The following is a 15,979-nucleotide window of genomic DNA, read 5'->3' as shown; positions in this document are numbered from 1 at the left end:
GGGGGGGGGGGGGCCCCCCCCCCCCCCCCCCCGAGCTGCCCAGGCCTCTGAGGGTGGGAGCAGAAACAAAAGCTTAAGGCTGAGGCTGTTGCTATGCCCTGGAATGCAACAACTAGGAAAATCACATTAATCAAGGAAACAAAAATCCCTCTAAACTCTGCCATACTGCACTCTTAAAAAAAAAAGGAACAAAAATAAGATGCTTAAGCCACTGCTCTCAAAATGACATGCCCATGTCCACCGCAAGCTGTAGTTGCTGCAATGAGTTCCTTGGTCAGCTATGGACCCAATCATCACATGAGGTGTTGTCAGGGAAGGTGACCTCTCGCCTGACCCTGTGATCCTTGCTTGATGCAGATTCCATGATGTCCCACGCAGGGTGGTAAGGGGACACCTGGGAGCATGAAGCACTCAGTGACGAGAAGGGGGACAAAGTCTGCTTTCTGATTGGGGCAAGACAGAAGAACATTCACCTTCCCTAAGGTAAGGGAAGAACACAGTTCTCTAGAAAAATCAAATTTGTCAAGAAGGGAGATGCTGGTGCTGATTTGTACATCGATTCAGGGGTAACTGGGGAGGAGGGAAAGGGAGAGAGGTTGGGTGGGGAGGCTGGCTTGGCCCTTGCAGCCCCCTGGGTGGCTGGAGTGCTTAGAGGTTGCTGAAGAGTTCGTTTTTCTTGCTCCAGTCCATCTGTGGGGCCCGCTTGCTGCCACGCTTCTGGTGGGCCCTCTCTTTGGCCACAGCCAGGGAGATGTTGAAATCCAGGATGGGGTCGGAGGAGGAGGTAGACGACGGCGCTGTAGAGTCCTGTCTCTTGGGGCTGTCTTGGGAATTCAGCTGTAAAGAGGGGGAGACAAAGGCAGGAGTCAGTCCCTGGTGAGGCTCCCTGATCATCAGCCTCGGTGAGGTGGCTCCTTTGGGGCTGTGCCCAGGGAAGCCGGTCACAAGAACAGAATGCGGCTCAGCATGTGACCTCAAAGGCAGGCTGGTGTGCCAGGAACAAGCGGGGCCTGGGAATCGGCTTCCTGTAACCAGTCGCCACCCCCTGCCCGGCCGGCCCGGCCCACCTACCTCCTCACTGCTATCACTGGAGGTGGATCTCGCAAGGGCTGGCCTGGGGCTCTCCGAGGCTGCCTCAGACAGGGCTTCACCACTGTTCTCCTGGCACAAAGAGCAGAGGTGTGGTTGCTGGGGGACGGGGTGAGGAGGTCCTGATGAGGGAGGGAGCTCCCAGGAAGATGGCGGAGACCTCAGTCTGAGAAGTGCAGCTGGAGCCCTGGCCACCCACCCCCAATTCCCACTGCCTGAGCTGCCAGGGCTCCTCACTGGATTTACATTTTTACATTCCTGAAAGGATCAGAGGGAAGCCTGGTTCCACTACCCAGGCAGGAGGGGTGGGAGGGATGCAGATCATCTTGGAGTTAGCTGAATTGCTCCCACTCCTGGGTCTTCCCAGTGTGGCCTTCAGGCACTGACTCGCTTTTTGGGCTAGTGACCAAGGAGGGGCTTCTTTGCTTGGCATGGGGAACATGTGTGGTGCTCCTTGAACCTCCTGTGGCCCACCAGACTGTTTTCCTGGACTTGACCCTGGGAATCTTGAACCTTAATGCCAAAGCAGTCAAGCAGGGCCTGGAAGGAATAAGGTGAATGGGGAGTTCTAGACCCACAGATGGGGTGACAGAAGGTTCAGGTCCGGGTCCAGGGACCCTCTCTGCTGCTGGGGCTCCCTGGGGAAGGGAAACCTTAAGCAGACCCTACAGAGAAGCCCCCATTCCGTGGCCTGACTGATTTGGTCTGGCCCAGCATGGACGCTTTGGCTGGGGCGCCGGTTTGGCGCTTAGCCCCTTCCTGGGCTCCTCCATGGCTTCAGTTGGCGCCCAGCCCCGCCACCTCTTCCCCAGCCTCACTCCCTTTGCTGTTGCCCTGGGAGGAGGAGAGGAGGGGCTTTGTTCTTCCAACCCAGACTGGAAGTAGCAGGGGCCTGGCAGCGCACGGCCAGACACTGAAGCTCTGTTCTTGGGGGGAAGAATGGCCTCTTCTGTACGGTGGGGAGTTGGAGGCGGGGGCTTGTCACCCAAGATGGCAGGCCGCAGAGGGGCCCAGCCAGGCCTCTCCCTCCTCACAGCCCTGGCCCTAGGCAGGGGCTGAGGGGTACACTGGCAGTTCTATAGCTTGGAGCTCAAGAAGGAGCTGGAACTGGAGCCCCTGAGATTTCAGCCTGAGCTAGATGGCTGTCCTCCCAGTCATGCCACCCTCTGACCCATCTCCTGCACTGCCAGGGTTGACAGCCAGAGGAGCTGGGGGTCTGCCCTTACCTTCTGTATCTCCCCATTGGTGAAGGGCTCAGGCAAGGGACCTAGGTGAAGGACAAGCAGAGGTGAGTCCAGAGGCTTTGGGGAGAAGATGGAGAGGAGCAGAGAGCTGTTGGGTTTGGACCAATAGTTAGATCTCATTCCCTAGGTCAGTGTTTAAAACTTTTCTGACTGCAACCCAGTCTAAGTACATTTGCCATTTCCATGACCGAGCTCACACAAACATTGTGTGTATAGCAAAAGTTTTGCAAAACAATACCTGGACTCTTACTACAGTGCAGTGCTCTTTGATGTTTTCTATTTAATTTCAATTAAAAAAAATGTGCTGGTCTTTACTTACTAAATTTATCTCATGAACCACTAAGGGGTCATAAGCTGTTTGAAAAACGCGTTGTCCTGGATGAGGTTGAAATTCCAGGCTGGCTGCCTAATTCCTACCTGGAATCTCCTACTTAGGAAGCTTGTGAAAAATACACATCCCTGGGCTTGTCTGGTGGTAATGGGTTATCAGAATTTATTAACATCAGTGTCACTAAAGTTCGTATACAACCCCCCACTGCTAAATTTGACTGGCTTTAAAAAAGTAGATTCCTAGGCTTTGGCACTAGAGATTCTGATTCAGTGGGTCTGGGGTAGGCCTAGGAATCAACATTTTTCCAATGTTTCACAGGTGATTGTGATATGACGCCAGAACTGGAGCCATACCCAGATTATGGTTAGTACCTGCCTCAGCTGAAAAAGAAAATAATCCCAACTCCTCCTACCTGTCAATCTGAAAGTGAGGGGGACAAGAAGGCTTGAGGATGTCATGGATGTCCCCGCCCCCAACCAGTTGGTGACAGGAGAGGTCACCCTCACTGAGCTCCCTCAGGGTACAGGACCCACAGGGCTTCATGGGAAGGCTGTTCACCTGTGGGGACTGGTCAACCTGGGTGAGTTTCTTCTGAACTCAGCTTAAAATTCACGTTTCTTTTATCTTGTTCTTGGTCCAGGGCATAGACGGCCATACCTAACTCTCTCCTTTCCCTCCCTTTTGACACCCACCATCTTCCTACAGCCAGGCAGGGGACTGCTGGGACATAGGGACACTCACTTCCCCTCTCCTCCCAAGCCAGCCCCTTCCCCATTAGCTCCAAGCTGTTTCAGTGTGGTTGAGGTAAAGCCCTGTCAGCCACTGAGAGGGGGACAGAGGTGGGGAGAGGGTGCTATCCTGGAGACCCAGGAGGGGCCTGGGAGAAGACTGCCCCCAGGCCTCTCCCACTGCACGTCCTCTGGCCAGAGGCGCAATCCCCACGTACTCAGGGCTCTGCCCCCCAGCCAGAGGCACAAGAGTAGGAATGTGAGAGGGCTGATTATTGGGTGGAGGGGTGGGGGAGGATGCTGGAGGAGGCAGGGGGAGGTATCTGAGGAGCTGAGTAGAATCCAGATTTCATCTGTGTCCTCCCCTGCTAGGTCCCCAACAGCAAGGCTGGGGCTTCTCTGGGCCTCAGTCTTCCCCACACTGAGGAAGGGGACTTTCTGAGTTATCTAGTTTCCATGAACTTGAGAGACAAGGGTGAGATGGTACCCCACCTCCCATGCTGAGTCTCTTGGAGACTTCTAGGAGCCATCCCCTCTTCTAGGAGCTCCCAGGACTCTGGATTGGGCCAGACAGGGATAGGGCCTTCTTGACAGGCCCCTCCAGCTGGGGATCTGAGTCATGTGGACCCCCTCCTACAAATATGACCCTGACACCTCGGGGAGGCCCCACCCACTGCAAAGTCCAAGGAGGTTACACCCTCAGCATGACCCACTGAGCACCCCCAGGTGTCATCCTCCCAGGGAGAAAGTCCAGGCCAAGAAGCAGAGCGCTGCTTAACCCCTCCCTGCCCTGAGGTAGCAGCCATACCCCATTTGGCTTGGGCAGGGGGAGGTGCCAGGCTTGGCAGGGTGAAGGTGGGGGGTGGGGAGAGCAGGGGCCCAGGGACTGAAGGGGGACCCACTGCTCTCTAGAGCCAGCAAGCCCGAGTTTCCAAGACAACCTAAGAGAAGGGAGGGAGGAGGAACTGGGCCCCTGTCATTGGACTCTGATCTGACCATGCAAAGGCTGGAGGTTTCCCCAGAGTTAACCCTTTCCTTGCCATCGGCACTGACCTAAGAACTTGCTGATGGTGGAGGGGTTGGGGGCTCAGGCCTCCGTTGGGTGCTGTAGCTTCTGCCTGGAACCAGCAGCTCTGTCCCACCTCTCTCACCATCCCTCATACCAGGTTACCCCTGTCACATGCCATCCCCAGAAACCCACTGCCAATCCTTGCTTCCTCTCCCCTCACCCACACCTCTGGGCCTCCCCTGAAGAGGGAGGGAGTGTCCCAGCCAGGAAACTGCCCCCCTCCCCCATCATCTGTGATACAGCAACATCCTGAGCACTGGCCAACATCCTTGACCTGGGTACCTCCAGCCCCAGGGCAATCAGCTGTCCACCCAGCTCACCATTCAGGTGCTCATGAGACGGGATCACTTTACACTTCTTGAAGAACTCGTCGGTTTCCTTGTCTACCACCAGCAGTTTGGTCTCATCCCCACCAGCCCTGATGGCGGACACCACGTCCCCATGCTGCTTGCCCTCCATGCAGACTCCGTTCACCTGTGGGGTGGGGTGCACAGGTCTCAGTTCTGGGAAGGGCAGGCAGAGGAGGGAGGTCCAAGTCTGTTCTTGGCCAGCTGGAAATCTGGGGATATTGAGCCCTCCTTGTCTGTAGAGTCCTGAACTAGGCCAGGGGTCCTCCCACCCACTTGAAAGTCAGCTGGAGAGGCAGGACACGTGGGAAAAGCCAAAGAAAATATCCAGAGGAGACTAAACAAACACAGCTGTGAGACGGATGGGAGAGATCTGGGAGGGCTGGGTTGGGCCCGGGCCCTTCTATGTACTTGCCATCCGACTTCCCTCTCTGGGCCTTGGTTTTTTCATGTGTAAAATGAGAAGTCTTGGGAGAGCTGATCTCCAGCTCTAAGGTTCTAGGACTCTGTGATTCTGGGACCTGCCCAAGTATTTGGTTTACATTTCCTCACGAGAGCACAGAATGAAGGTCTAAAAGCCTAACTCAGGAGAAGGGGTTTATCACCCCTCTACCCCCACATGGAGTCCTCAGGCAGCAGCAAAGCTCGGGTGGCCCCAGGCATCCACCCAGATGGAGGGTGAATCACAGGCTGCTGAATGTGTCTGCTCAGTGAAGGAGAGACTGGGGTAGGAAAGGGGTCAGTCGGTCTGTCCATCTGTCCACCTGCCACTCCCCCCTCCTCCCCCCTCCCTCCTAGCCATCCGGCATCTCTGGGTTAGAAAGTGTAACAGCTGCCTGAGAAGCTGCTGATTTGCAGGGAGTGAGCTGGGAAGGAAAAGCATGGAAAGAGTTTGGGGAAGGCGGCAAGCAGCATCACCTCCACAATGCGGTCCTGGGCCTGGAGCCCCGAAGCTTCAGCCGGCGAGTCTGGGTCCACTGCCCGGATGAACTGGCCTGGCTTGGACTTGTCACTGTGCAGGTTGAAGCCATAGCCATTGGCGCCCTTCTTCATGGCACAGAGTCGAGGCCGAAGCTCACGCTGTGGGGATAAAGGAAGGTCCACGACCATTCCACAAGGTCCCAGGTCTGGCCTCCCCTGCCCTCTGCCTGACCCTGCCTCCCCCACCAGGGAAGGTTTGGAATAATGCAAATTTGCTTAGCTCCTACACAGCAATGCATGAGAATTCTGGCCCAGAACTCAGAAGACCTGTGTGGACACCCAGCATTGCAGCAAACTGCCTAGGTGACCCTGGGTAGGACAATGCCCCTGTCTGAGCCTTGGCTTCCTATTCTAGAAAGTGAGGGGTAGGATGAGGTTAGCTCTTAAGTCCCGTCCTCTTGATGTTCTAAGGTTAACCATATGTTAATTCGATTGATACTTTATCCCTCCCCATCAATAGCTTGGTCTGGCCCTCCTGGAGGGCGTGTGACACCCGTCAGCCTGGCTGGGTTACCTGGGCCATGTGACTGGGGACCCCAGACCCTTTGTTATCTGCAGCAGGGGAGGCAGGGGCTGATGTTTACTGAAAGCTGGTCAGTGTGTTTACAGTAAAGACTTTCTTCACCCACCTGGGCTCCCCACCAAGCCAAATAGCCTAGCCAAAAGAGAGCTGGAAGGAGCCAGATAACTAGAAATCTGGTGGGTGGCACAGCAAGGGGTCCTGGACAGGACAGGGCCATCCTTAGGAGCTCCAGATCCAGCCAAGGGTAAAGGTGGCAACAGAACCCCAGAGAATCTGTTGATCCCCAAGGAGCCTGAATGGGGAGGGGGCTGTGAACAGCAGGGCTGGGCACACGGTGGATGTGGCCAGAAGAGTGTGGCCCATTAAAGTGGCACATGCAGATTTCTTTTGAGCACTCAACCCTCAGCTGAAAACGGTTTTCAACATCCTTGGTCCAACTCAAACAGCTCCAGTTAGAAGCTGCAGCCCTAAGACACACAGCATGATGGAGGGAATACAAGGGTCCATCTCCCTCTCCCCGCAGGGCTGGAGCAGGGCCCTGGCTGCTGTCCAGCTTGCCAGTCCTGGGTTATCACCGAGCACATCAGGTAATGAGCAGTGGACAGTCAAGGCCCGAGCCGGGTTCCAGCTGCCCGGCTTACTAGCTGTGTGACCTGAGGCAAGTCATTTCCTTCTCAGAGCCTCAGGTTCCTTATTTACATCCATTCTTACTGGCCACCTGCCTCCTAGCGTTTGTGTGAGGCCTGTGAGATAATTAACACAAGTGGAGATACTTCATAACTATAAAATCCCTGCATGTACCTAGACTCCACTATTACCACTAATACTAATAAGCAATTATATTGAGCTGAGAAGTGAGATTCTTGCGGGGAGGGTGGGGTGCCAGGTTGCTCTGTAACCCAGATCCCCAACTGGGAGTGGAGAAGGTGAGGGAGGGGTGGGAAGGAGTGAAGAAGAGGGCTTAAGGGCCTCTTGCCCCAACTTGCCAGCGGGAGGCAGCTGCCATCTACGGAGACTCAGTCCCCACCCTTTGCTCCGTCGGGGGTGGTTGGAGGGTGACTTTCCCTTCCTTGAAATGCTTGGGCAGGTCTTTCTTGCCTATGTTTCAAGATGTTGGTGGAGGGTGTGGGGAGGCCAAGATGGCAAGGAGGGGTCACAGTTGGGCCTTGCCCTAGCTGCCACCTACCCAAATCTGGGCTAGAGGCCCCTTGGCTATTCTCTCCTTCTCCTTCACCAGGGTCAAGGGTAGGGGCTCCTCACCCCCAACAACAACAAAGATAATTAAGTGAGCAGTAAAAAAGTGGGAGGCACACAGAGGGACCCTCTCCCTGGGGCTGCTTGGGAAGCCAGAAGCCAGGGCAAGCGAAGCATCCTCTTCTCCTAGGTTCTCGTCACGCCATCCCATTCATCACTGCAGGGCCTGTTCCTAACTCACCCCGCCGGTATCTGCCCACCACCCACCCTCCCACAGCCCTGCTGCCCCGGCAGCCCTCCAGGATCCAGTTCCGGGAGTGAGGCTCGGGAGTGAGGCTCTTCTCGCCAGGAGCTAATCCCTCCACAAAACTCCCCACCGAGCCCTCCCCCAGGGCCACATACGTGAGTGAGCAGGAACAGGTCTGACCAGTTGCCACCACCAGGACAGGCTCAGCTTTCTGCCTCAGCTAGACTGAGCTCCACAACCTGGCCCTGCACCCTGAAAAGGTGGGGAGGGCAGACAGGGGGCAGCTCTAACGCTCTGCACCTCTCCACCGCCCTGCATGGTCCTTTCACTCCAAAGAACCTTCCCATAGCAACCTGGCTGGGGCTCATCAGCTCTACTTTTGAGATGGGGAAACTGAGGCTCAGAGATGTTAGGCTCACTGCCTGAAATCACACAGCCAGAACTCTAACCCAGGTCTCTGACTTGGAACCCTTGCTCCTTCCACCACACTGTGAGCTGGTCCTTAAGGATCAAGTCCAGCCAGAGGCCCGAGCAGGAGTCTGGCAGTGAAGGGCGGGCATGCGGCTCATCTCCTGGGAGGCAGCCGGGTGCTGATGAAACCACAGCCTTCCTTCCGGCTCCTTAGGGCCTCCTGCAGCCAGAGCAGAGGGATACAGTTTGGTGTGGCTGTGCTGGCTGTCCTCCAGATGCCCACTTCTGGCCCAGGTCTCTGTGCTGTGGGCTTCCCTTATGAATCCTCAGCAAGTTTCACCCCAGTACCTCTCGCCTAGTGACTATGTCATCAAAGGTCAGGGAGCCTTGCTTGCCTCTGCCAAAACCAAGCCCTGAGGATCATGAGGAAATGGGGGACCCAGCCTGAGGGGTTCAGGCTCCCTTCCCCCTGCACCGGGACCACTCTATTACTCTCTGGTTGACTTTTTTTGGCTTCAGGACCCTGGCTGGACTGGAGGACGGGAAGCTCCTCCCCACAGCATTCGGATGTCTACAGAGCTCTATCTATCTGGCTAGCTCCTTCTTTCACATGGGGAGGGGAGGGAGCTTCCACTCTTGCAGGGAGACTCTTGCTTCTCTTCACCCTTCCCCCAGTAGGAGCCACTCAGCTGTCTCCAGGAGGTGTCACTGCCAGCTGCTGAGTCAGCACATCAAGCAGGCCCATCCCAGCCAGGTAGAGGCTTGTGCCAGCAGGAGGATTCTCCTGGTGGTAGCCCCTGTGGGGATCTGTGGGGCCTGGCCTGTGGTCACCAGGCCAAGCACTGAGAATAGCTGGGGAAGGGTGAGGCACATGGCTGGAGCTCAGCCACCATTGCTGCTGGGCCCTCAAACCCACTCCAGCTGCAGCAGGGCTTGGGTTCTGCCTCTGGGGAAAGGGGGTAAATGGGGGCGAAGTCCAGAACATCTTGGGCTGGGTGTATGGCCTTCAGGAACTCAGGAGGGGCTTCATGCCATGATGCCAGCTCCAGAGGGGTCCAGAGTAGAGGTGGGGTTCAAGGGGAACATGGCCCTAAAGTTTGTTCGGCACCTCCCAATAAATTCTGAAGGACAAGGTGGGACTCCCAGTGACAACAGCCTGTAACTAAAAATCAGGATCTGCTCAGAGAGGAGACTGGCAGAGACCATATGCGAGAGGAGGGAACATGAGGCAGTGGCAGCTGATGGGCAGTGCAGCTGCGCTGGGGAGGCTCGGGGCTGGATGGGCCTGACACTCAACTTTCAGACAACAATGACGGCTTTCCAGAAAAGACTCTGCCAGGAGAGCTGTCTCCAGACCCCTCTCCCACCCTCAGGTTCCCAGGCCGCTCTTCATGGTCCTCTCCCCCAAGGAGCCCAGCCCCACCCCAAGTGGCCACCCCATCACTTCCACCCACACATAGCCCAGGGAGCGGATGGCGGGCACGGAATTCAATAGGCACCACCAGCAGCCACCTGGAAAGCTGGAGAAAGTTGATACCCTAATCCTGGTGACTGTCTCTGGGGAGCAGGCCCAGGGCCGCTCCCTGTTCCTCCTTGGGGGAGGGCTGCTGGGGGCCAACGCCCCATTGAGCCCAGCCCCTCTCTGGCTGATGCCATGGTGATGGGCCCTATAGGAATAGCCATGCTGCTTCCCCAGCTTCCTGCAGGCCAGCCAGTTCTGTGCCCCAAAGGAGATGGGCTAAAGGAGCAGGAAGACCACCAGGGTGGCTGGGAGAAAAACAGAGGTGGTTCCCACCTCCCAAGACTGTCCTTCCTCCACCAGCCCAGCTCAGCCCCAGCCCAGGGCTCTTGTTTATGCAAATAAGAACAATGTTCTGCTGCCCAATACGGGGCAGTCATCCCTCACAACAGGATGGAAGGGATGGGGGGCATGGAGAAGGAACTCTGACAGTTCTGGTGGGGCTGGGGTAGGGACTATGTTGGCCATGGCTGCTCTTTGAGGTAACTCGGTTTGTTCCATGGATTCTGGGGATACAGGCTTGCACCTGGTGCTGGCTCTTCAAAGAAGCCAGGATAGAGAGAGCTGGCCTTGCCTGGGTGTGCTGTGTGATGGGGCAGCATGAGGGCACTGTCCTTTGGGCAGGCTGGGAAATGACCAGGCTCCGAGTACTGGGCCAAGGATCCTATCTCACCCTAGGCTTGGCTGCCACTGACCCCGTGTACCCCATGGCCCCGATGTCATCTCATTTTACCCTACAGGATCCCCTCCTCCTGCATCCCCCAGGTCTGTGCAAGCTGAGGAATGTTGGACACCTCCATTGCAAAAAAGGATGCTACTCCTAGCCTTTGATCTTGTACTACCTATTTCTCAGCAGGAAGTTCCTTTCCGGGAGCCCAGCAGGGTGGGAACCAGGAGGGAGACATAAACTAAAGTGGGGGCTTCTCCTCTGACACCCCTAGGACTGGGAGGCCCTGGGCCAGGTTCTCCCTTTGGCTAGTAGTCTCTCCTCCCAGTGCCAGCCAGAGAGACCCAGAGGGGGGCAGAGTTTGGCTCAGGTCCCCCAGGGTTGGGCAAGCCTGGGACGGAGCAGGCTGGTACCTGGGCTGCTGCCTGGCTGGCCTCCATCCAGGGTCGGCACTCCACCAGCATTCCTCCTCATCCCTCACCCTCCTCCCGGAAGTCTCTGGATTTAACTCTATGGGCTGTCCCAAGAGGCTATGTAAGGACCTTCCAGGAACTTGTGAAATTGGGGCTCGCCACTAAAGTAACAAATAGCACCTACTGTTTCCTGACCACTTACCCGCGCCAGGCATTGTGCTAAGGGCTTTATGTGCACTCACGTTTTCTTGTTAAAAATCCAATTATAACCCTGCAAATAAGGTATCATTGCCTGCATTTCACAGATAAGGAAACCCAGGTTCAAAAGGGTGGAGCCAATTGCTCACATACATACAGCTGACAGGTGGAGAAGATGAGATTTGATGAAGATCTAGAGCAGCACCGTCCAACAGAAATATAATGCCAACCATGTGTGAAATTGAGAATTTTCTAGTGGCCACATTAAAAAGTAAAAAGAAATAAGAGAAATTAATGGCAGTTGTCCTACCCCGAGGGGAAGAAAGGCTTTAGTCAACAGTCAAGGCCAGACTCCGGGGGGCTCTTTGTACTACTGAAGAGAGCCCCAGAGCCAGCAGGATGGGGTGTGTGGGGAGTGAGAGTGGGGTCAGAGACCTGGTTACCAGACTCACAGCACAGCCCAACCCATCTACTGAGAAGGGGTGGGAACAGGATCCTGCCTCATGGGGGCTGAGGTACTGGAAGGGTACCCTGCTGGGCACAGGAGCTCCTGGAAGCCCTGGACCCTTGCAGGAAGCTGGTTAAAGCAGCCTGAATTTACACGACTGTGATGGCCCTGGTGTGGCCCAGAATATGATGGGCAGAGATGCTTACTCAGCTGAAGTCAGGCCCTCAAGCACAACCCAACCGTGGGGCTGCAAGGATGTGTAGACACTACAGTCAGAGAGCTGGGTCCCTGCTCTATGGCCAGGGCTCACGGGCTGAGAGTCCTGGGGCTGGCCACCTTAACTGATGGAGCCTCAGTCTCCACCGGTAGAGAAGAGACCAGTACCTGCGTCACGCGACAGTCATGCGGATTACATGAAATAGACATGTTTGGTACTTAGACACAAATTGTGCCAGACACAAATAATAGCTATCCTGCACTGAACACTTACTATCAACTTACAAAATGCAGAAAACACCTAATCTTCAGGCCTATTGTGGAGGAAATCAATGAAATGCCTGTCTATATCTTTATGACACAGGATGGGCAACTAGTAGGCACACTACAAATCTGAGTTTCTTTCCCAGGGCCACCTGACTGAGAGCAGCAGAGGCAGAGGAACACCTGTTACTGGGGTCTGGAGCTCTGGTTTCTCTCTGTAAAGGGGCCTGCAGTGCCGACAAGACCTTGGCTGAGTTTTCCTTTTTCCCTTAATTCCTAAGTACTTCCCTACTTTCCCAGGGACCCCTGGGATAGAACGTCTGGGGAAGGGGAGGAGGGCCCTCATCTACATGGGGTTCCTTGAAGCCCCTTTCCACCTTTAAGAGAATCATCTCCAGAATTAATTAACAGGCACCTGAAGGTAAGAACCAGGGGCTACACTGTTTCGCCAGTGGAGAAAGATATCCCAGTATATGACTTAATAGCAATAACCAATACACAAACTGTCACCTCCCCTATCCATTTCAATTCTGAACATCCAGCAGCTCAAGCCCTGTTCTGTCCTACCAAAGCTCCATCTTATGGCCTGCCTGCCCTGGGAAAGAGGGTGGTAGCCTGCAAGTTAATTGAGCCCACCCTCCCACCTGCCTACCTGGGGTGCCTGTACTGTCCCTGCCTCTGGGATCAAGGTCAGGGCTGGCAGGAACCCACCTGTAGTTGGTTGAATTATGTCCCCCCAAAACTCCTTTAAGTTTGAATTGTGTCTCTCAAGTTTTATGTATCGGAAACTTGGCCCCCACTATGACTGTTAAGAGGGTGGAGAAAACCTATTATGGTAATTGAACGGTGGAGCCTTAAAGAGGCTCTTAGACTGCAGGACCATACTGTAGTGAATGGATTAAAAACGGTGGTCAGGGGCGTGGCTCTGAGAGCTTTAAAAGAAGAGAGAAGACTGTCTTTCTGCTTCCACCATGTGAGACCCCTGGGTCACTGTCGCCACCACCAGAAAGACCTTGGACTTCCCAGCCTCAGAAACTGTAAGCAATAAATTTCATTTTTTTTTTTATAAATTACCCAGTTCCATGTATTTTGTTATAAGTAACAGAAAGAGACTAATACACCATCCCAAGCTGGGCACTTTCATACACACACCTATCAACTCACCAGATTTTCCCAACAACCTGCGTGTGGGTCCCGGTATCCCCATTCACAGAAGTGGAAGCTGAGGCAGGCAGGGAACGATGAACTACTAGGGTCCCAGAGCCAGCAAGTGGCAAAGCTGGGATTCAAGCACTGATCTGGCTGACCCCACAGCCCAGACTTCAGGTTTTCTAGTCTTAAAATGGAAGCTGCTAGCAGGCAAGAAAGAGGAGTGGGTAGGTTCCATCTGGAATTCCAATCTCTGGGTGTGCTGGAAGCACAAACAAGCTCAGGTATGCTGCAATAGGATGAGTGAAGACAAAGGTCCCTCACAGCTGTTCTGTATTAATTAATAAAAAAAAAAAAAACCGTATCCTACCATGTGCCAAGCACAGCTCTGGGGATAGAAACACAAATTAGCCACAGCTGTTGCCTTTGGTGCTTACCATGCAGTGGAGGAGGTCACAAACAGGTAATTAAAATCGTTCATGTTCTGAGAGATAAAAGATGTAAGGACAAAGAACAGCAGGAAAGGAGGTGCTAATTGCCTAAGGGATCAAGGAAAGGCTCCACAGGAGGTTAGCTGTGGCAAGTGTGCCCAGTGAAGAAGGGCCCAGGATTCCCAGCCGGAGGAACATCAGGGTGTGTAGGCTCAGAGACGGAAAGAATTCGGACCCTCGGTGTGGTTTAGGGGTCAGGGGGCAGTGGTGAGAGCAGGCTGCCAGATGGTGAAGGGCTGAGGAACAACATAATAATTATTAAACAACAGTGCCCACTGATTGGGTACTTACTGAGTACCAGGCTTGGCCCCACTCGAGAGGCAGATCCAGTGCTAGCTGCTCATTGGTGGGTGTGCAAGAACCACTGTGAAATATTTATTAAGCACAACAACGGTGTTTACTGAGCACTTACTTAGTGCCAGGCATTGAGCCACCTGCTTTACATACACCCTGTGTAATCTCGACAACCCCATGGGGTGGCTGCCATCACCCCCAGCTTACACAAGAGGAAAGGGAGGCATAGAGAGGTGAAGTAACCTGGTTTAAGGCAGCCCAGCCAGCACAGCCTGGCTGGTTCAGGCCTGCCCAGCCATCATGGAGACCCAGGCCCAAGGGGTTAGGCCTCATCTTGTGACTGGGGGTGAATGGGGCGGGGGGAGGGACAGGGGCTTTAAGCAGGGGAGTGCCAGGGTGGGTGTTGCTGCTCCTCTCTCCCCATAGGTGGTTGTAGGGAAAGCCACCTCCATCCACCTCCTCAGGCCTGGACTGAGCAGTGTGGACGGCCGCGGCTACACAGCCTCCCTGCTACCCTGTATCATTCTTGACCCAACGAGATGCCACCCAGCCAACCACTCTCTGTGTGGCACTCTCCACTTACATGGTCTTCACTTATGAGGACTAAGGAAGACAACACAACAACCCCCACTTTGCAAATAAATTCAGGCTGAAACTAATGCACAAATCTCAATTTGACGCTTTATATAGGAAAGGGATGCCTTTTAGGGAAAAAACCCCAGCTCTTACAATGTTTATCAACATTTTTTGCAATAACTAGCTGGGTCACCTGCAGGCTCACCATAAAAAGTATGGGAATTTTCTACTAGAGGGACTTAACAGTGCTGACTGGCTATGAATAAGGTTGAAGGAGTGGGTTGCACAGAGCTGGGATTCAAATATCTGGACATAAAGGAGCTTAATTCAGCATCTAGTAGGGGCTCAAGTATTTCTCATTATTACTAAAATTCCAGAGAAGGCGGGCATCACATCACCCAATGCCCCCATTTTATAGATGGGAGAACCAAGGCTCAGAGGACTATGACTTATCTGGTGTCCCCAGGATTTGCTGGAGGTGGTTCTTCTCCTGTCTCTTGGCCTAATGAAGTACTCACAAGTGTCTGTGTCGCACCACCATCTGGGAGAATTCAATTCTGTGCTCACTCAGAAGACAGCCCAGAGAGCAGGAAGCCCAAGCCTGCCAACTTTTCACATGGCATTGGCGGGAGCGGGTATGCTATGCCAAACTTCCACGTTAGCCTCCCCCAGGTCCTCTGGCACCCTGAAGCATAACCAAAAGGGCAAAGGGAGGAGCCGAACATAACTGCAACTCGGGCGGGATTACCCGTGCTGGTGCCAAAGTCCAAAAAGAAAAAGGCAAATTGATGGACTCAGCACAAGCACGAAGTTCAAACTGCATTTCTGCCTGGGACCAGAGGTCGTGGGTTCTAACTTCCTGGTGGCAACCCCCTGCCAGGGATGCTCTGACCCCTTCCCAACCCCTCTCCAGATTGGCAGTGGCAGGAAGTAAGAGCCTGGTGGCCCTGGCATTCCCGGCACACAGCTCTGGCTGGACAGGGCTCCTGGTGACCTCACTTCCTTCACTTCCACCAAACCAGTTAGTCCTCCCGGGCTCCACCTTCTACATGAATGCTGGACTGTGTGCTTTTTCTCTGTCCAGGGAGGATACTCCTGGCCCCACAGGCACCACTGCTGCATACTGCCACCAGGTAGAGAGCTGGTGCATGCTGAAGGGGTCCTGGGAAGCCCAGGCCGTGCTCTCCAGTCTGTACCCTGAGGCCTCCCACTTCACTCTCTAGGGACGGGAGGCTCAGCACAACTTCTGTTTTGCCAGCTGCTGCTCCTGCAGCTGATCCAAACCGGGACTGTTTGGGGAAACACCAAACATGGGCAAAAAGCAAACAGCCTGCTTGCTGTCCGGGCACTGGAATGAGCAGTGAAATGCCAGGGCCAGGCCACCTGCCCACGGTGAGCCCTGCTGGCCGCTGCCCACCCCGTGCCACCCGGACCACTCACTCCCCTCCTCCCCCCAGCCATCTTCTCCTCCAAAGTCCTCCCTCCGGCTCCCTGATACAAGCTAGCGTTTACTCCTCACATTCCTGAGAATCATAAATCCTCCTGGATGGCTGAGCGCCCCCCCCCCCCCCCCCCCCCCC

General features: G+C 54.7%; 1 protein-coding gene across 2 annotated transcripts in view; it reads right to left on the bottom strand.

Moving 5' to 3' along the window:
- Positions 1–566: 566 nt before the first annotated feature.
- SLC9A3R1 (solute carrier family 9, subfamily A (NHE3, cation proton antiporter 3), member 3 regulator 1) overlaps positions 567–15,979 on the bottom strand; it is a 16,760-nt gene continuing 1,347 nt past the window's right edge. The window contains exons 2-6 of one of the 2 annotated variants that reach the window (XM_008588262.1): positions 5,727–5,888; positions 4,782–4,935; positions 2,316–2,356; positions 1,072–1,161; positions 567–837 (exon numbers count right to left, since the gene is read on the bottom strand). In XM_008588262.1, the coding sequence (XP_008586484.1) occupies positions 649–837; positions 1,072–1,161; positions 2,316–2,356; positions 4,782–4,935; positions 5,727–5,888 (636 nt within the window). In that variant the 3' untranslated portion in view covers positions 567–648. Of the gene's footprint in view, positions 838–1,071; positions 1,189–2,315; positions 2,357–4,781; positions 4,936–5,726; positions 5,889–15,979 lie in introns of both variants that reach the window. The other variant, XM_008588261.1, reaches the window with a different exon arrangement.

Source organism: Galeopterus variegatus, unplaced genomic scaffold (genome assembly GCF_000696425.1).
Source record: "Galeopterus variegatus unplaced genomic scaffold, G_variegatus-3.0.2 Scaffold4752, whole genome shotgun sequence".
Classification (NCBI taxonomy): Eukaryota; Metazoa; Chordata; class Mammalia; order Dermoptera; family Cynocephalidae; genus Galeopterus; species Galeopterus variegatus.
Note: the sequence above shows the minus strand (reverse complement) of the source record. Positions and strands in the feature narration are given on the sequence as shown.